At 37.9% G+C, this 21,761-nt stretch overlaps 1 protein-coding gene across 1 annotated transcript in view; it reads right to left on the bottom strand.

Annotated features, from left to right (window-relative positions):
* The window catches only part of LOC107627242, a 28,017-nt gene extending 6,674 nt beyond the window's left edge, over positions 1–21,343 (bottom strand). The window contains exon 1 of the mRNA XM_016330094.1: positions 20,995–21,343. Within this exon, the coding sequence (XP_016185580.1) occupies positions 20,995–21,343 (349 nt within the window). The remainder of the gene's footprint in view (positions 1–20,994) is intronic.

The following is a 21,761-nucleotide window of genomic DNA, read 5'->3' as shown; positions in this document are numbered from 1 at the left end:
CCAACCTCACATTTTCCAGACTAAAATCTAAGTATTTCCCCCGAACCATTGTAATATAATTCTTTGGGTTTGGGTTCTTACTTTGATCATGGTTCCTAGTGATCCATGATTGGCATAGAACTCTTGAACCATTAGGATGCCGACTTGTTGGATGGGGTTTGTTAGAACTTCCCAACCTCTTCTTTGGATTTCATGTCGGATCTCCGGATACTCATTCTTCTCGAGCTTGAAAGGGACCTCGGGGATCACCTTCTTCTTGACCACAACATCATAGAAGTGGTCTTGATGAGCTTTGGAGATGAATCTTTCCATCTCCCATGACTCAGAGGTGAAAGCTTTTATCTTCCCTTTCCCTTTTCTAGAGGATTCTCCGGTCTTGGGTGCCATCAATGGTAATGGAAAAACAAAAAGCTTATGCTTTTTCCACACCAAACTTAGAATATTGCTCGCCCTCGAGCAAGAGAAGAAAGAATAGATGAAGAAGAAGAAGAAAATATGGAGGAGAGGGGGGAGGGGTGTATTCGGCCAAGAAGGGGAAGAGAGGGTTATGTTGTGTGAAAATGAAGAATAATGGAGGGCTTTATATAGGGAAGGGAGAGGGGGTAAGGTTCGGCCATAAGGGTGGGTTTTGGGTGGAAAATTGATTTTGAATTTTGAAGGTAGGTGGGGTTTATGAGGTAGGTTTATTGGGAAGAGTGGATGGATGTGAGTGGTGAAGTGGTTATAGGGAAGAGAGATTGAGGTGATTGGTGAAGAGTTTTGGGGAAGAGTGTTTTTGGGATTGTGTGAAAGAGGGGTGAGAAGAAGTGAGTGGAGGTAGGTGGGGATCCTGTGGGGTCCACAGATCCTGAGGTGTTCAAGGATTTACAACCTTGCACCAAATTAGGCATGCAAAACGCCCTTGCACACAACTCTAGGCGTTCAGCGCCAGATTGGTGCTTGTTCTGGGCGTTAAACGCCCATTTGTTGCCCATTTCTGGCGTTGAACGCCAGAACCATGCTTGTTCTGGGCGTTCAGCGCCAGCTCTTCTCCAGGGTGCAATTCTGGCATTCAAACGCCCAGATGCTGCCCATTTTGGGCGTTCAGCGCCAGAACCATGCTCTGTTCTGGCGTTGAACGCCAGCCAGATGCTTCTTACTGGCGTTTAAACGCCAGTAAGGTCTTCCTCTAGGGTGTGATTTTTCTTCTGCTATTTTTGATTCTGTTTTCAATTTTTATATTTATTTTATGACTCCACATGATCATGAACCTAATAAAACATGAAAGAACAAGAAAAATAAAATTAGATAAATAAAAATTGGGTTGCCTCCCAATAAGCGCTTCTTTAATGTCACTAGCTTGACAGTGGGCTCTCATGGAGCCTCATAGATGTTCAGAGCATTGTTGAGACTTCCCAACACCAAACTTAGAGTTTGGTTGTGGCCTCCCAACACTAAACTTAGAGTTTGACTGTGGGGGATCTGGTTGACTCTGTTTTGAGAGAAGCTTACTGTGCCTCTTTTCCATGTTTACAGAAGGGTAACCTTGAGTTGTAAACACAAGGGAGTCCTCATTCAATTGAAGGACTAATTCACCTCTGTCAATATCAATCACAGCTCTTGCTGTGGCTAGGAAAGGTCTTACAAGGATGATGGATTCATCCTCATCCTTCCTAGTATCAAGGATTATGAAATCAGTAGGGATGTAAAGGCCTTCAACCTTTACTAACACGTCCTCTACTTGTCCATAAGCCTGTTTTCTTGAATTGTCTGCCATCTCTAATGAGATTTTAGTAGCTTGCTGGTGCACAAAATTGTGATCTCAGGCAACGGCGCCAGAAACTCTGTACGCACGTCTTAATAAATCGTTTTTCATTCACAACTTCGATACAACTAACCAGCAAGTGCACTAGGTCGTCCAAGTAATAAACCTTACGTGAGTAAGTGTCGATCCCACGGAGATTGTTGGTATGAAGCAAGCTATGGTCACCTTGTAAATCTCAGTCAGGCGGATATAAAATAGCCATAGAGTTTTCGAACATAAATAATAAATAGATAGAAAATAAGGATAGAAACACTTATGTATATCATTGGTGAGAATTTTAGATAAGTGTATAGAGATGCTTTCATTCCTCTGAACCTCTGCTTTCCTGCTGTCTTCATCCAATCAGTCTTACTCCTTTCCATGGCTGGCTTTATGTAAGGACATCACCGTTGGCAATGGCTACTTTTATCTCTCTAGAAAATGGTCCGATGCGCTGTCACTGCATGGCTAATCGTCTGGAGGCATCACCCTTGTCAATGGCTGCATCCTATCCTCTTGTGAAAATGGTCCAAATGCTCTGTCACAGCACGGCTAATCATCTGAGGTTCTCGATCATACTGGAATAGGATTCACCCTCCTTTTGCATCTGTTACTACGCCCAGTACTCGCGAGTTTGAAGTTCGTCACAGTCATTCAATCCCAGAGTCCTACTCGGAATACCACAGACAAGGTTTAGACTTTCCGGACTCTCATGAATGCTGCCATCAATCTAGCTTATACCACAAAAATTCTGATTAAGAGATCCAAGAGATACTCATTCAATCTAAGGTAGAACGGAAGTGGTTGTCAGGCATGCGTTCATAGGGAATGATGATGATTGTCACGTTCATCACATTCAGGTTGAAGTGCGAATGAATATCTTAGAAGCGGAATAAGTTGAATTGAATAGAGAAACAGTAGTACTTTGCATTAATTCATGAGGAACAGCAGAGCTCCACACCTTAATCTATAGAGTGTAGAAACACTACCGTTGAAAATACATAAGTGAAAGGTTCAGGTATGGCCGAATGGCCAGCCTCCCATGGAGGTCTAGAGATCTAAAAATGATCAAAAGATGTTCCAAAGATAATGTCCAATACAATAGTAAAAAGTCCTATTTATAATAAACTAGTTACTAGGGTTTACAGAAGTAAGTAATTGATGCATAAATCCACTTCCGGGGCCCACTTGGTGTGTGCTTGGGCTGAGCTTGAATGTTACACGTGTAGAGGTCAATATTGGAGTTGAACGCCAGTTTGTAACGTATTTCTTGCGTTCAACTCTGGCTTGTGACGTGTTTCTGGCGTTTAACTCCAGACAGCAGCGTAGAACTGGCGTTCAACACCCTTTTACGTTGTCTAAGCTCGGCCAAAGTATGGACTATTATATATTGCTAGAAAGCCCTGGATGTCTACTTTCCAACGCAATTGGAAGCGCGCCATTTTGAGTTCTGTAGCTCCAGAAAATCTACTTTGAGTGCAGGGAGGTCAAAATCCAACAGCATCAGCAGTCCTTCTTCAACCTCTGAATCTGATTTTTGCTCAAGTCCCTCAATTTCAGTCAGAAAATACCTGAAATCTCAGAAAAATACACAAACTCATAGTAAAGTCCAGAAATGTGAATTTAACATAAAAACAAATGAAAATATCCCTAAAATAACTAGATTCTACTAAAAACATACTAAAAATAATGCCAAAAAGCGTATAAATTATCCGCTCATCACAACACCAAACTTAAATTGTTGCTTGTCCCCAAGCAACTGAAAATCAAATAGGATAAAAAGAAGAGAATATACTATAAATTCCAAATTATCAATGAAACATAGCTTCAATCAGATGAGCGGGACTTGTAGCTTTTTGCCTCTTGAATAGTTTTGGCATCTCACTTTATCCATTGAAGTTCATAATGATTAGCATCTATAGGAACTCAGAGTTCAGATAGTGTTATTGATTCTCCTAGTTCAGTATGATGATTCTTGAACACAGCTATTTTATGAGTCTTGGCCATGGCCCTAAGCACTTTGTTTTCCCGTATAACCACCGGATACATAAATGCCACAAACACATAATTGGGTGAACCTTTTCAGATTGTGACTCAACTTTGCTAAAGTCCCCAATTAGAGGTGTCCAGGGTTCTTAAGCACACTCTTCTTTTGCTTTGGACCTTGACTTTAACCGCTCAGTCTCAAGTTTTCACTTGACACCTACACGCCACAAGCACATGGTTAGGGACAGCTTGGTTTAGCCGCTTAGGCCAGGATTTTATTCCTTTAGGCCCTCCTATCCACTGATGCTCAAAGCCTTGGGATCCTTTTTCTTACCCTTGCCTTTTAGTTTTAAGGGTTATTGGCTTTTTGCTCTTGCCTCTTGGTTTTAAGAGCTTTTGGCTTTTTCTGCTTGCTTTTTCCTTTTTCTTTCTATTTTTTTCGCCATTTTTTTTCTGCAAGCTTTGTTCTTTGCTGCTTTTTCTTGCTTCAAGAATCATTTTTATGATTTTTCAGATTATCAAATAACAGGTCTCCTTGTCATCATTCTTTCAAGAGTCAACATATTTAACATTCTTAAACAACAACTTCAAAAGACATATGCGCTGTTCAAGCATTCATTCAGAAAACAGGAAGCATTGTCACCACATCAACATAATTAAACTAAGTTCAAGGATAAATTCGAAACTCATGTACTTCTTGTTCTTTTGAATTAAAACATTTTTCATTTAAGAGAGGTGATGGATTCATAGGACATTTATAACTTTAAGACATAGTTACTAAATATTAATGATCATGTAATAAGACACAAACATGGATAAGCACTTAACATAAAGAAAATGAAAAATAGAGAATTTAAGAACAAAGAATGAGTCCACCTTAGTGATGGTGGCGTTTCTTTCTTGAGGAACCAATGATGTCCTTGAGCTCTTCTATGTCTCTTCCTTGTCTTTGTTGCTCCTCCCTCATTGTTTTTTGATCTTCTCTTATTTCATGAAGGATGATGGAGTGCTCTTGATGTTCCACCCTTAATTATCCCATGTTGGAACTTAATTCTCCTAGGGAGGTGTTGATTTGCTCCCAATAGTTTTGTGGAGGAAAATGCATTTGAGGCATCTCCAGGATCTCATGGTGATGAGCTTCATGTGTCTCTTGAGTTCCATGAATGGGCTCTCTTACTTGCTCCATCCTTTTCTTAGTGATGGGCTTCTCTTCCTCAATGGGAAGCTGAGTAACATAGATGGCAAATAAGATGAGGAAAAGCTAGCCTTGCCCCAGGAGAGTGCTTTTCGGCTATTTTGCAGAGTTCAAGGGAGATGACTTCATGAACCTCTACTTCTTCTCCAATCATGATGCTATGGATCATGATGGCCCGATCCACAGTAATTTCAGATCGGTTGCTAGTGGGGATGATGGAGCGTTGGATGAACTCCAACCATCCTCTCGCCACAGGCTTGAGGTCCAGTCTTCTTAATTGAACCGGCTTGCCTTTAGAGTCAATCTTCCATTGAGCTCCTTCCACACATATGTCCATGAAGACTTGGTCCAACCTTTGATTAAAGCTGACCCTTCTAGTGTAGAGGCGTGCATCTCCTTGCATCATAGGCAAGTTAAACGCCAACCTCACATTTTCCGGACTAAAATCTAAGTATTTCCCCCGAACCATTGTAATATAATTCTTTGGGTTTGGGTTCTTACTTTGATCATGGTTCCTAGTGATCCATGCATTGGCATAGAACTCTTGAACCCTTAGGATGCCGACTTGTTGGATGGGGTTTGTTAGAACTTCCCAACCTCTTCTTTGGATTTCATGTCAGATCTCCGGATACTCATTCTACTTGAGCTTGAAAGGGACCTCGGGGATCACCTTCTTCTTGACCACAACATCATAGAAGTGGTCTTGATGAGCTTCGGAGATGAATCTTTCCATCTCCCATGACTCGGAGGTGGAAGCTTTTGTCTTCCCTTTCCCTTTTCTAGAGGATTCTCTGGTCTTGGGTGCCATCAATGGTAATGGAAAAATAAAAAGCTTATGCTTTTACCACACCAAACTTAGAATATTGCTCGCCCTCGAGCAAGAGAAGAAAGAATAGATGAAGAAGAAGAAGAAATGGAGAAGAGGGAGAGAGAGGTGTTTCGGTCAAGAAGGGGAAGAGAGGGTTGTGTTGTGTGAAAATGAGGAAGAATGGAGGGCTATATATAGGGAAGGGAAGTGGGGTAAGGTTTGGCCATAAGGGTGGGTTTTGGGTTGGAAATTGATTTTGAATTTTGAAGGTAGGTGGGGTTTATGAGGTAGGTTTATGGGGAAGAGTGGATGGATGTGAGTGGTGAAGTGGTTTTGTGGAAGAGTGTTTATGGGATTGTGTGAAAGAGGGGTGAGAAGAAGTGAGTGGGGGTAGGTGGGAATCCTGTGGGGTCCACAGATCCTGAGGTGTTCAAGGATTTACAACCTTGCACCAAATTAGGCATGCAAAATGCCCTTGCACACAACTCTGGGCGTTCAGCGCCAGATTGGTGCTTGTTCTGGGCGTTAAACGCCCATTTGTTGCCCATTTCTGGCGTTGAACGCCATAACCATGCTTGTTCTGGGCGTTCAGCGCCAGCTCTTCTCCAGGGTGCAATTCTGGCGTTCAAACGCCCAGATGCTGCCCATTTTGGGCGTTCAGCGCCAGAACCATGCTCTGTTCTGGCGTTGAACGCCATCCAGATGCTTCTTACTGGCGTTTAAACGCCAGTGAGATCCTTCTCCAGGGTGTGATTTTTCTTCTGCTGTTTTTGATTCCGTTTTCAATTTTTATATTTATTTTGTTACTCCACATGATCATGAACCTAATAAAACATGAAAGAACAAGAAAAATAAAATTAGATAAATAAAAATTGGGTTGCCTCCCAACAAGCGCTTCTTTAATGTCACTAGCTTGACAGTGGGCTCTCATGGAGCCTCACAGATGTTCAGAGCATTGTTGAGACTTCCCAACACCAAACTTAGAGTTTGGATATGGGAGTTCAACACCAAACTTAGAGTTTGGTTGTGGCCTCCCAACACCAAACTTAGAGTTTGACTAACTTTCTAGGATCCTGTTTCTTCTGAGGCAATGTCAGTTGATCCAGATCACTCAGTTCATTAGTGAACAAGGGAGGTTCATCTTCCCAAGTCTCAATACCAAATAATTTGGCATTCAGCTTCATGATTGCACCAAGGAACTTGGCAACTTGCTCTTCAGTAACATCTTCATTCTCTTCAGAAGAAGAATACTCTTCAGAGCTCATGAATGGTGTAAGGAGGTTCAATGAAATCTCTATGGTCTCTAGATGAGTCTCAGATTCCTTTGGTTCCTCAGAAATAAACGCCTCATTGATCACTGGACGTCCCAGGAGGTCTTCCTCACTAGGATTCACGTCCTCAACCTCCCTTACAGGTTCGACCATGCTAATTAATTTAATGGCCTTGCACTCTCCTTTTGGATTTTCTTCTGTATTACTTGGGAGAGTACTAGGAGGGATTTCAGTGATCCTTTTACTCAGCTGGCTCACTTGTGCTTCCAAATTTCTAATGGAGGACCTTGTTTCATTCATAAAACTCACAGTGGCCTTAGATAGATCAGAGACTAAGTTTGCTAAATTAGAAATATTTTGTTCAGAGTTCTCTGTCTGTTGCTGAGTGGATGATGGAAAAGGTTTACTATTGTTAAACCTATATCTTCCACCATTATTAAAGCCTTGTTGAGGCTTTTGCTGATCCTTCCATGAGAGATTTGGGTGATTTCTCCATGAGGGGTTATAGGTGTTTCCATAAGGTTTACCCATGTAATTCACCTCTGCTATTGCAGGGTTTTCAGGATCATAAGCTTCTTCTTCAGAAGATGCCTCTTGAGTACTGTTGGATGCAGCTTGCATTCCATTCAGACTCTGAGAAATCATATTCACTTGATGAGTCAATATTTTATTCTGAGCCAGTATGGCATTCAGAGTATCAATTTCAAGAACTCCCTTCTTCATAGGCGTCCCATTACTCACAGGATTCCTCTAAAAAGTGTACATGAACTGGTTATTAGCAACCAGGTCAATGAGTTCTTGAGCTTCTGCAGGCGTTTTCTTTAAGTGAATGGATCCACCTGCAGAGGTATCCAATGACATTTTAGCTAATTCAGATAGACCATCATAGAATATATCCAGGATGGTCCATTCTGAAAGCATGTCAGAAGAACACTTTTTGGTCAGTCCTTTGTATCTCTCCCAAGCTTCATAGAGGGATTCACCTTCTTTCTGTCTGAAGGTCTGAACATCCACTCTAAGCTTACTCAGCTTTTGAGGAGGAAAGAACTTGGCTAAGAAAGCCTTGACCAGCTTATCCCAAGAGTTCAGGCTATCCTTAGGTTGAGAGTCCAACCATATTCTAGCTCTGTCTCTCACAGCAAAAGGGAAAAGCATGAGCCTGTAGACTTCAGGATCTACTCCATTAGTCTTAACAGTATCACAGATCTGCAAGAATTCAGTTAAGAACTGAAAAGGATCTTCAGATGGAAGTCCATGAAACTTGCAGTTCTGCTGCATCTGAGAAACTAATTGAGGTTTCAGCTTAAAATTGTTTGCTCCAATGGCAGGAATGGAGATGCATCTTCCATGTAAATTGGAATTAGGTGCAGTAAAGTCACCAAGCATCCTCCTTGCATTATTATTATTTTCGGCTGCCATCTCCTCTTCTTGTTCGAAAATTTCTGAAAGGTGCTTGCTGGATTGTTGTAATTTAGCTTCTCTTAGTTTCCTCTTCAGATTCCTTTCAGGTTCTGGATCTGCTTCAACAAAAATATTCTTGTCCTTGCTCCTGCTCATATGAAAAAGAGGGATAGAAAAATAATAATAATAGGGGTCCTTTTTACCACAGTATAGAGGTCCCTGTGTGGGTAGAAGAAAAGAAGAAGAAAAAAATTCGAACACAGATGGAAGAGGGGGTTCGAATTTGGGTGAGATGAAGTGTTAGTAGATGAATAAATAAATAGAAGGAGATAAGAGAGAATTTTTGAAAATAATTTTTGAAAAAGAGTTAGTTGATTTTCGAAAAAAGTTTTTGAAAAAGGTTAGTAATTTTCGAGAATTAAAATCAAAAATTAAAATAATTAGTTAATTAAAAAGAAATTTTGAAAAAGAGGGAAGATATTTTCGAAAATAAGAGAGAGAGAGTTAGTTAGGTAGTTTTGAAAAAGATAAGAAACAAACAAAAAAGTTAGTTAGTTAGTTGAAACAAATTTGAAAATCAATTTTGAAAAGATAAGAAGATAGGAAGTTAGAAAAGATATTTTAAAATCAAATTTTTGAAAAAGATAAGATAAAGAGATATTTTTGAAAAGATATGATTGAAATTAGTTTTGAAAAAGATTTGATTTTTAAAATCACAATTAATGACTTGATTCACAAGAAATCACAAGATATGATTCTAGAACTCAAAGTTTGAATCTTTCTTAACAAGCAAGTAACAAACTTGAAATTTTTGAATCAAAACATTAATTGATGATGTTATTTTCGAAAATTAGGAGATAAAGATAAGAAAAAGATTTTTGAAAAATATTTTTAAAATTTTCGAAAATAAATAAGAAAAATGAAAAAGATTTGAATTTTGAAAAAGATTTTGAAAAATATAAGATTTTTTAATTTGAAAATTTGATTTGATTCATAAAAACAACTAGATTTTAAAAAGTTTTAAAAAAGTCAACTCAAATTTTCGAAATTTATGAGAGAAAAAGGGAAAGATATTTTTTTAATTTTGAATTTTTAATGATGAGAGGGAAAAACATGAAAAAGACTCAATGCATGAAAATTTTGGATCAAAACAATGAATGCATGCAAGAATGCTATGAATGTCAAGATGAACACCAAGAACACTTTGAATGTCAAGATGAACATCAAGAACTTATTTTCGAAAAATTTTTAATGCAAAGAAAACATGCAAGACACCAAACTTAAAAATTTTTCATGTACAGACACTATGAATGCAAGAATGCATATGAAAAACAAGAAAAGACACAAAACATGAAAACATCAAGATCAAACAAGAAGACTTACCAAGAACAACTTGAAGATCATGAAGAACACTATGAATGCATGAATTTTCGAAAAATGCAAGATGAACATGCAATTGACACCAAACTTAAAATCTGACTCAAGACTCAAACAAGAAACACAAAATATTTTTGATTTTTTTATGATTTTCTAATTTTTTTTTTGGATTTTTCGAAAATTATTTTAAAAAAAGAAAAATAAGGATTCCAAAATTTTTAATATGAATTCCAGGAATCTTGCAATCTTAGTCTAAAGCTCAAATCTGAGGGTTAGACATGGCTTAATAGCCAGTCAAGCTTTAGAAGATATTTATACTTTCCATGTATAGAGCAACTAAGTGTGTGAGAATCAACAAGCTCTTGTGATGATAAGTTGAAACCCCAGTCCAAAAGATTAGACATGGCTTACAGCCAGCCAGGATTCAACAAATCATCATGAAACACTAGAATTCATTCTTAAAAATTCTGAAGAAAAATATTTTTTTGAAAAGATTTATATTTTTTTTTTCGAAAACAGATGAGAAATTTTTGAAAGGTTTTTGAAAAATATTTGAAAATAAAACAAAAAGAAAATTACCTAATCTGAGCAACAAGATGAACCGTCAGTTGTTCAAACTCGAACAATCCCCGGCAACGGCGCCAAAAACTTGGTGCACGAAATTGTGATCTCAGGCAACGGCGCCAAATACTCTGTACGCACGTCTTAATAAATTTTTTTTCATTCACAACTTCGATACAACTAACCAGCAAGTGCACTGGGTCATCCAAGTAATAAACCTTACGTGAGTAAGGGTCGATTCCACGGAGATTGTTGGTATGAAGCAAGCTATGGTCACCTTGTAAATCTCAGTCAGGCGGATATAAAATAGCCATAGAGTTTTCGAACATAAATAATAAATAGATAGAAAATAAGGATAGAAACACTTATGTATATCATTGGTGAGAATTTCAGATAAGTGTATAGAGATGCTTTCGTTCCTCTGAACCTCTGCTTTCCTGCTGTCTTCATCCAATCAGTCTTACTCCTTTCCATGGCTGGCTTTATGTAAGGACATCACCGTTGTCAATGGCTACTTTTAATCCTCTCTGGAAAATGGTCCGATGCGCTATCACTGCATGGCTAATCGTCTGGAGGCATCACCCTTGTCAATGGCTGCATTCTATCCTCTTGTGAAAATGGTCCAAATGCTCTGTCACAGCACGGCTAATCATCTGAGGTTCTCGATCATACTGGAATAGGATTCACCCTCCTTTTGCATCTGTTACTACACCTAGTACTCGCGAGTTTGAAGTTCGTCACAGTCATTCAATCCCAAAGTCCTACTCGGAATACCACAGACAACGTTTAGACTTTTCAGACTCTCATGAATGCCGCCATCAATCTAGCTTATACCACGAAGATTCTGATTAAGAGATCCAAGAGATACTCATTCAATCTAAGGTAGAACGGAAGTGGTTGTCAGGCACGCGTTCATAGGGAATGATGATGATTGTCACGTTCATCACATTCAGGTTGAAGTGCGAATGAATATCTTAGAAGCAGAATAAGTTGAATTGAATAGAGAAACAGTAGTACTTTGCATTAATTCATGAGGAACAGCAGAGCTCCACACCTTAATCTATGGAGTGTAGAAACTCTACCGTTGAAAATACTTAAGTGAAAGGTTCAGGCATGGCCGAATGGCCAGCCTCCCATGGAGGTCTAGAGATCTAAAAATGATCAAAAGATGATCCAAAGATAATGTCCAATACAATAGTAAAAAGTCCTATTTATAATAAACTAGTTACTAGGGTTTACAGAAGTAAGTAATTGATGCATAAATCCACTTTCGGGGCCTACTTGGTGTGTGCTTGGGCTGAGCTTGAATGTTACACGTGTAGAGGTCAATCTTGGAGTTGAACGCCAGTTTGTAACGTATTTCTAGCGTTCAACTCTGGCTTGTGACGTGTTTCTGGCGTTTAACTCCAGACAGCAGCATAGAACTGGCGTTCAACACCCTTTTACGTTGTCTAAGCTCGGCCAAAGTATGGACTATTATATATTGCTGGAAAGCCCTGGATGTCTACTTTCCAACGCAATTGAAAGCGCGCCATTTTGAGTTCTGTAGCTCAAGAAAATCCACTTTGAGTGCAGGGAGGTCAGAATCCAACAGCATCAGCAGTCCTTCTTCAACCTCTGAATCTGATTTTTGCTCAAGTCCCTCAATTTCAGCCAGAAAATACTTGAAATCTCAGAAAAACACACAAACTCATAGTAAAGTCCAGAAATGTGAAGTTAACATAAAAACTAATGAAAACATCACTAAAAGTAACTAGATTCTACTAAAAACATACTAAAAACAATGCCAAAAAGCGTATAAATTATCCGCTCATCACTTGCACCCCAAAGATTCCCATTTTCTCTATTACAGAGAGGGGCATGAGGTTTATCCCTGAACTAAGGTCACACAGAGCCTTTTCAAAGATCATGTTGCCTATGGTACAAGGTATTACGAACTTTCCAAGATCCTGTTTCTTCTGAGGCAATGTCAGTTGATCCAGATCACTTAGTTCATTGGTGAACAAGGGAGGTTCATCTTCCCAAGTCTCAATACCAAATAATTTGGCATTCAGCTTCATGATTGCACCAAGGTACTTGGTAACTTGCTCTTCAGTAACATCCTCATTCTCTTCAGAAGATGAATACTCGTCAGAGCTCATGAAGGGCATAAGGAGGTTCAATGGAATCTCTATGGTCTCTAGATGAGTCTCAGATTCCTTTGGTTCCTTAAAGGAAAACTCCTTATTGATCACTGGACGTCCCAAGAGGTCTTCCTCACTGGGATTTATGTCCTCCCCTTCCTCTCCAGGTTCGGCCGTGTTGACTATATCAATGGCCTTGCACTTTCCTTTTGGATTTTCTTCTGCATTGCTTGGGAGAGTACTAGGAGGGATTTCAGTGATCCTTTTACTCAGCTGGCCCACTTGTGCCTCCAAATTTCTAATGGAGGACCTTGTTTCATTCATGAAACTTACAGTGGCCTTAGATAGATCAAAGACTAAGTTTGCTAAATTAGAGGTATTTTGTTCAGAGTTCTCTGTCTGTTGCTGAGTGGATGATGGAAAAGGTTTACTATTGTTAAACCTGTTTCTTCCACCATTATTAAAGCCTTGTTGAGGCTTTTGTTGATCCTTCCATGAGAGATTTAGGTGATTTCTGTATGAGGGGTTATAGGTGTTTCCATAAGGTTCACCCATGTAATTCAGCTCTGCTATTGCAGGGTTTTCAGGATCATAAGCTTCTTCTTCAGAAGATGCCTCTTGAGTACTGTTGGATGCAGCTTGCATTCCATTCAGACTTTGAGAAATCATATTGACTTGCTGAGTCAATATTTTATTCTGAGCCAGTATGGCATTCAGAGTATCAATTTCAAGAACACCCTTCTTCATAGGCGTCCCACTACTCACAGGATTCCTCTCAGAAGTGTACATGAACTGGTTATTAGCAACCATATCAATGAGTTCTTGAGCTTCTGCAGGCATTTTCTTTAAGTGAATGGATCCACCTGGAGAGGTATCCAATGACATTTTAGCTAATTCAGACAGACCATCATAGAATATGTCCAGGATGGTCCATTCTGAAAGCATGTCAGAAGGACACTTTTTGGTCAGTTCTTTATATCTCTCCCAAGCTTCACAGAGGGATTCACCTTCTTTCTGTCTGAAGGTCTGAACATCCACTCTAAGCTTACTCAACTTTTGTGGAGGAAAGAACTTGGCTAAGAAAGCCTTGACCAGCTTATCCCAAGAGTTCAGGCTATCCTTAGGTTGAGAGTCCAACCATATTCTAGCTCTGTCTCTCACAGCAAAAGGGAAAAGCATGAGCCTGTAGACTTCAGGATCTACTCCATTAGTCTTAACAGTATCACAGATCTGCAAGAATTCAGTTAAGAACTGAAAAGGATCTTCAGATGGAAGTCCATGAAACTTGCAGTTCTGTTGCATCAGAGAAACTAATTGAGGTTTCAGCTCAAAATTATTTGCTCCAATGGCAGAAATGGAGATGCTTCTTCCATGTAAATTGGAATTAGGTGCAGTAAAGTCACCGAGCATCCTCGTTGCATTATTATTATTTTCGGCTGCCATTTCCTCTTCCTGTTCGAAAATTTCTGAAAGGTGCTTGCTGGATTGTTGTAATTTAGCTTCTCTTAGTTTCCTCTTCAGAGTCCTTTCAGGTTCTGGATCTGCTTCAACAAGAATATTCTTGTCCTTGCTCCTGCTCATATGAAGGAGAGGGACAGAAAAATAATAATAGGGATCCTTTTTGCCCAGGTGTAGAGGTTCCCTTAGGTGAGTGGAAGAAAAGAAGAGTAGAAGAAAAGAAGAAGAGAAAATCTGAACTCAGAGAGAGAGAGGGGGTTCGGATTTTTGGTGAGTGAGGAAGAGATGTTAGTAAATAAATAAATAAATAGAATGAGATGAGAGAGAAAGAGGATTTTCGAAAATAATTTTTGAAAAATGGTTAGTGATTTTCGAAAATTAAAATTAAAATTTGAAACAATTTGTTAATTAAAAAGAATTTTTGAAAAAGAGGGAAGATATTTTCGAAAATTAGAGAGAGAGAGTTAGTTAGGTAGTTTTGAAAAAGATAAGAAACAAACAAAAAGTTAGTTAGTTAGTTGGAACAAATTTGAAAATTAATTTTGAAAAGATAAGAAAATAAGAAGTTAGAAAAGATATTTTAAAATCAAATTTTTGAAAAAGATAAGATAAGAAGATATTTTTGAAAAGATATGATTGAATTTAGTTTTGAAAAAGATTTGATTTTTAAAATCACAATTAATGACTTGATTCACAAGAAATCACAAGATATGATTCTAGAACTTAAAGTTTGAATTTTTCTTAACAGGTAAGTAACAAACTTGAAATTTTTGAATCAAAACATTAATTGATGATGTTATTTTCAAAAATTATGTGATAAAATTAGGAAAAGATTTTTGAAAAATATTTTTATAATTTTCAAAAATAAATAAGAAAAATAAAAAAAGATTTGATTTTTGAAAAAGATTTTGAAGAAGATAAGATTTTTAAATTGAAAATTTGATTTGACTCATAAGAAACAACTAGATTTTAAGAAGATTTGAAAAAGTCAACTCAAATTTTCGAATTTATGAGAAGAAAAAGGAGAAGATATTTTTTTTTATTTTTGAATTTTTAATGATGAGAGAGAAAAACATGAAAATGATGCAATGAATGAAAATTTTGGATCAAAACAATGAATGCATGCAAAAATGCTATGAATGTCAAGATGAACACCAAGAACACTTTGAAGATCATGATGAACATCAAGAACATATTTTTGAAAAATTTTTAATGCAAAGAAAACATGCATGACACCAAACTTAGAAATCTTTAATGCTTAGGCACTAAGAATGCAAAAATGCACATGAAAAACAAGAAAAGACACAAAACAAGAAAACATCAAGATCAAACAAGAAGACTTACCAAGAACAACTTGAAGATCATGAAGAACACTATGAATGCATGATTTTTTCGAAAAATGCAAGATGAACATGCAATTGACACCAAACCTGAAATTGACTCAAGACTCAAATAAGAAACACAAAATATTTTTGATTTTTTATGATTTTCTAAAATTTTTTTGGATTTTTTTTTCGAAAATTATATATGAAAAAGAAAAATAAGGATTCCAAAATTTTTAATATGAATTCCAGGAATCTTTGTACTCTTAGTCTAAGGCTCCAATCTGAGGGTTAGACAGGGCTTAATAGCCAGTCAAGCTTTAAAAGAGATTTATACTTTCCATGTATAGAGTAACTAAGTGTGTGAGAATCATCAAGCTCTTGTGATGATAAGTTGAAATCCCAGTCCAAAAGATTAGACATGGCTTACAGCCAGCCAAGATTCAACAAATCATCATGAAACACTAGAATTCATTCTTAAAAATTCTGAAGAAAAATATATTTTTGAAAACATTGATTTTAAAAATTTTTTTTTTTCGAAAACAGATGAGAAATTTTTGAAAGATTTTTGAAAAATTTTTTAAAAATAAAACAAAAAGAAAATTGCCTAATCTGAGCAACAAGATGAACCGTCAGTTGTCCAAACTCAAACAATCCCCGGCAACGGCGCCAAAAACATGGTGCACGAAATTGTGATCTCAGGCAACGGCGCCAAAAACTCTGTACGCACGTCTTAATAAATCGTTTTTCATTCACAACTTTGATACAACTAACCAGCAAGTGCACTGGGTCGTCCAAGTAATAAACCTTACGTGAGTAAGGGTCGATCCAACGGAGATTGTTGGAATGAAGCAAGCTATGGTCACCTTGTAAATCTCAGTCAGGAGGATATCAAAAGGTTATGGAGTTTTAGAACATAAATAATAAATAGATAGAAAATAAGGATAGAAACACTTATGTAATTCATTGGTGAGAATTTCAGATAAGCGTATAGAGATGCTTTCGTTCCTCTGAATCTCTACTTTCCCGCTGTCTTCATCCAATCAGTCTTACTCCTTTCTACGGCTGGCTTTATGTAAGGACATCACCGTTGTCAATGGCTACTTTTAATCCTCTCTGGAAAATGGTCCGATGCGCTGTCACTGCATGGCTAATCGTCTGGAGGCGTCACCCTTGTCAATGGCTACATCCCATCCTCTTGTGAAAATGGTCCAAATGCTCTGTCACAGCACGGCTAATCATCTGAGGTTCTCGATCATACTGGAATAGGATTCACCCTCCTTTTGCGTCTGTCACTACGCCCAGCACTCGCAAGTTTGAAGTTCGTCACAGTCATTCAATCCCAGAGTCCTACTCGGAATATCACAGAAAAGGTTTAGACTTTCCGGACTCTCATGAATGCCACCATCAATCTAGCTTATACCACGAAGATTCTGATTAAGAGATCCAAGAGATACTCATTCAATCTAAAGTGGAACGGAAGTGGTTGTCAGGCACGCGTTCGTGGGGGAATGATGATGATTGTCACGTTCATCACATTCAGGTTGAAGTGCGAATGAATATCTTAGAAGCGGAATAAGTTGAATTGAATAGAAAAACAGTAGTACTTTGCATTAATCTTTGAAGAACAGCAGAGCTCCACACCTTAATCTATGGAGTGCAGAAACTCTACCGTATGAAAATACATAAGTGATAATGGTTCAGGCATGGCCGAATGGCCAGCCTCCATGAAAGTCTAAGATATAATAAAACTGATCAAAGATAATGTCTAATACAATAGTAAAAAGTCCTATTTATAATAAACTAGTTACTAGGGTTTACAGAAATAAGTAACTGATGCATAAATCCACTTCCAGGGCCCACTTGGTGTGTGCTTAGGCTGAGCTTGAATGTTACACGTGTAGAGGTCAGTCTTGGAGTTGAACGCCAATTTGTAACGTATTTCTGGCGTTCAACTCTGGCTTGTGACGTGTTTCTGGCGTTTAACTCCAGACAGCAGCATAGAACTAGCGTTCAACGCCCTTTTACATCATCTAAACTCGGCCAAAGTATGGACTATTATATATTGCTGGAAAGCCCTGGATGTCTACTTTCCAACACAATTAGAAGCGCGTCATTTGGAGTTTTGTAGCTCCAGAAAATTCACTTTGAGTGCAGGGAGGTCAGAATCCAACAACATCAGCAGTCCTTCTTCAACCTCTGAATCTGATTTTTGCTCTAGTCCCTCAATTTCAGCCAGAAAATATCTGAAATCACAGAAAAATACACAAACTCATAGTAAAGTCCAGAAATGTAAATTTAACATAAAAACTAATAAAAACATCCCTAAAAGTAACTAGATTCTACTAAAAACATACTAAAAACAATGCCAAAAAGCGTATAAATTATCCGCTCATCAACTACCTAGAGCGGAATCCTTTATTACAAACGGTCGTCAGCAAACTACAGAAAGGAACTCTTGCTTCCATCTGAAGGGGGAAGGGAGAGAGAAGGGGTAAGAACTAGGGAGTTCTTAGTAGGGTCGGGGTTATTAGTTAAGTTCATTAATTATATGTTGTTTTGCAAACGAATGGCAAAATACAAAAAGCAGTAAATAGAAAATGAAGTTAAATAGAGGAAATAGAGAAATAGAAAACAGAACACAAACAGAAGGATACAAGAAAATAGAAAACAGACACAGAGAATAGAATACAAACAAGGAAAGCATACATTCATACCACAATCATAACAAAGGAAATGCACAACCAAGTATGATGCAAGTCTAGCCCTAGCGCAGGTAATGAGCTCATTTGTCGGTTACATACCCGCTCCCGACGTTACCCGGAGTCGTCTGACCAGGTAAGGCTTTCCTGTTGGCAATGTCCCTCGCAAGAGTCCTTTGACTTGCATGGCAGAGCTAGTTAACCTATATCTGCCCAACACACTCTCTGTAAGAGTCCTTTGACTTACAGAAGCATACATACACTCTCACTGTAAGAGTCCTTTGACTTACAGGAGCATACACACACTCTCACTATAAGAGTCCTTTGACTTACAGGAGTATATGCTAGTCGTGTGCTCTCGATACATCTGTAAGAGCCCTCTGACTTACAGAATAGCATTATAGCTAAGTATCCCAGAAAATCACTCTCAGTGGTCGTACCACCATCTATCTGACTGCCTTCACGCAACAGATCATCATATAATCATTCTCATTATCATCATTCATTATCATTCTCATTATTCATCATCACTTTCACATTCTTATGCAGTACCTCTTTCTTTCTCTAGTCAATCATGCTATACAAACTCTACAGCTTTTACTTTTACAACATCATAACTCAAACCATTTCTCTTTATCACATTACTCTTTTCTCTTTGTCTTTTTACTCTGCTCTGATTACTCTTTTCTCTGTATCTCTTTACTTTTCTCTGGTTACTCTGTTCTCTGTGTTTCTTTACTCTGCTTTGATTTCTCTTCATAACATATGTATTTAAAGCTTATGTAAATTTTGATATAAATAGTTAGCCTGTCCCAAGTATAGGTTCATTAAGTCTATACTGAAATAGTTTAACTTTTCATATTATACCTAACCCTGGGTGCAACTCAAGAACTAACTATGTTGCTCCTAGTTCATTTACTAATCTCTGTCTGTTTTTCTGTCATTAAAACTTTACAGACTTTTCTTTGGTGTTTATCTTTTCTTTAACTTTTTATCTTTCATTTATCTTTGCCTCACTAACATGTTATTACCACTCCCTAAGTGTTTTATGAAGGTAATTATGAGATTCTGCGCTTAAAGTTGTCTTTCTAAAGCTTTTACAGAAAACTGCCTTTTCCGCATTATTTTATTATTTTTATTAAAATAATATTTTTAATTAAATATTATTATTTAATATTTTATTATTATTTATTATTTTATCATTAAATTTTCAAAAATTCCCCCTTTTTAACTTTTAACCTTTAAAATTCATTTTTAACCACCCGTAACTTTTAATATTTCTACTTTAACCACCCAAACATTCAGAAATTACAAAATAACCCCTCAAACACCAAAAATTTTACTTCCTTGCCCTTTTCAAGATCTAAGGCCTGTTCTTCCATGTTCTTCATCACACTCAAAGTGTTCTTCATGTTCTTCATATATTCTTCAGATTCTTTCTCTATTTTTACCCATTTTTCAGTCTTTTCAGCAACCGATTTTTACCAAAATTCATAATAAATTCCCAGCCACTAAAATCCCATCTTTTCTACATGATTTTAACACAAATTAAACCCCAATTTAAGGCCTAGGGTTCGTTTTTCCAGCAGCCCTCAAGAACAACATTCATAGCTTGAATATCATCAAATTTCATCAAAATTTCAACAAACTTTCACCAAGAATAACTCACATAATCACACATCTCAAACACAATCAATCAAGATTAAATTCATCACATCCTACCTTTATTTTCTGCTCCAAATCCGGTTACTCTTTGAAGTGTTCTTAAAGCACTTTTTCCTCCTAAAACACATCAAAAACAACTTTAAATCCACAAACTCTCAACTGACCAAATCTCCCTCAGCACGTTAGGAAGAGATATCTCACCTTATAATTGCTGGAAATTAATGTTTCTTGGCCCTCAAGTCAAGTTAAGCATGATTCCTAAGGAAGAACATCAAGAAAACACATGTTTTGCATGGTTTTCCTTGAAAACCAAATTGAAGAGGGAGGGAGACAGCCATCTCACCTTATTTCCAGCCTTGATAAGTCACATGGTTATGTAGAGGAAGAAGAGAGGATCATTTTGGTGAAATCGGAGTTTTGATTTGAGTTTTAGTTCAGAAGACATCAAGCTTTGAAGATTAAGTGTTCATGAAGTTTTCTCTCTTTTCTCTCCTTTCAATTTCGGCCAAAGGGAGTAAATGAACAGCCTTGGAGTGTCTTGGGGGTGTAAGGTGAGTTGTGATTGGTTGGCTTGGAGGTGGGTTAAAATAATATTAAAATATCTCAGGTGTATAACTACTAAAACTAGATGTATCGGAACACTTGTAAAAATATCTCTAAAAATTATTTTCTGAGCTACTAGCATAAATGACACTAGTAACATATTTATTATGAGAATAAAACATGTATAATGAGGCCTTACCATTGCTAAAGTCATCAGAGAGTGCTGGTGCTAAGCTGCACTAGTAAACCGTAAACCCGGTTAAACCGATTTTCTGTTTTTAACTAAAACAGACCAGGTAACCTTATAATATCATTCAAGCATATCATAATACTAATATAATGATAATATTATACTATTATCTCTCTTCTCTCATGAATCGAGTCCGGCTCGTCAAACTGAGACTACTTACGAAAAACCGAATCAAAACTCCTAACCGATACGGTTCAAAAACTAGGTTCTTTGTGACCGCGTTATCGAGCTTACCTCAAAAAAGGTTCTAGCTTAAGGATGACATAATGAAAATGAGTATCGAGATACTTGTTGATATAGAAGAGGTGTTCTCTTTACTGATCTTCCGGAGAAATCCGTGCCTTTAGAAAAGATCTCACGTACTCGAAAATCAGGGTTGTTACACTTCCCATTTTGACCTTAGTTTTCTGGGCAACAATCTCAATCTAGAATTTTAAAGGAGGACTAGATCACCAGATTTAAATTCTTTACCTCTTATGTTCCTATCATGCACGGCTTTCATTTTCTCCTTGTAAAGTCTAGAATTCTCATAAGCTTCAAGCCTCAAACATTCCAACTCCGCTAGTTGTAGCTTCCGCTCAATTCCGGCTCCACCCAAACTCGGATTGCACTCCTTGATGGCCCAATATGCCTTGTGCTTTATCTCCATCGGTAAGTGGCAAGCCTTGCCATACACCAACCGAAATGGACTCATGCCAATTGGCATTTTGTATGCCGTTCCGTAGGCCCATAATGCATCGGTGAGCTTAGCACTCCAATATTTCCTATTAGGCTTCACAATCCTTTCCAAGATGAATTTAATCTCCCGATTAAAAACCTCGGCTTGGCCGTTCATTTGTGGGTGGTAGGCCGTGGCTACTTTATGCATGATGCTATATTTCTTCATGAGCCCTTCCATTCTCTTATTGCAAAAGTGGGAACCTTGGTCGCTCACGATTGCTCGTGGCGACCCAAATCTACAAATGATATTGTTTCTCACAAAGGAAAGGACCACATTAGCATCATCCGTCCGGGTGGGTATCGCTTCCACCCATTTGGACACATAATCAACGGCAAGTAGAATGTAGAGAAAGCCATTAGAATTTGGGAATGGCCCCATGAAGTTGATTCTCCACACATCAAAAATCTCACAAAATAGCATGGTTTGTTGGGGAATTTCATCCTTCATGGAGATATTACCAAATCTAATGCATTGAGAACAAGATTTACAAAAATAAGAAGAGTCCTTGAAAAGAGTTGGCCACCGAAATCCATAATCTAGGATTTTTCTTACCGTTTTTTGAGGTCCAAAATGGCCTCCTCCTTCGGAGGAGTGG

This window comes from Arachis ipaensis, chromosome B02 (genome assembly GCF_000816755.2).
Source record: "Arachis ipaensis cultivar K30076 chromosome B02, Araip1.1, whole genome shotgun sequence".
In the NCBI taxonomy this organism is placed as follows: domain Eukaryota; kingdom Viridiplantae; phylum Streptophyta; class Magnoliopsida; order Fabales; family Fabaceae; genus Arachis; species Arachis ipaensis.
Note: the sequence above shows the minus strand (reverse complement) of the source record. Positions and strands in the feature narration are given on the sequence as shown.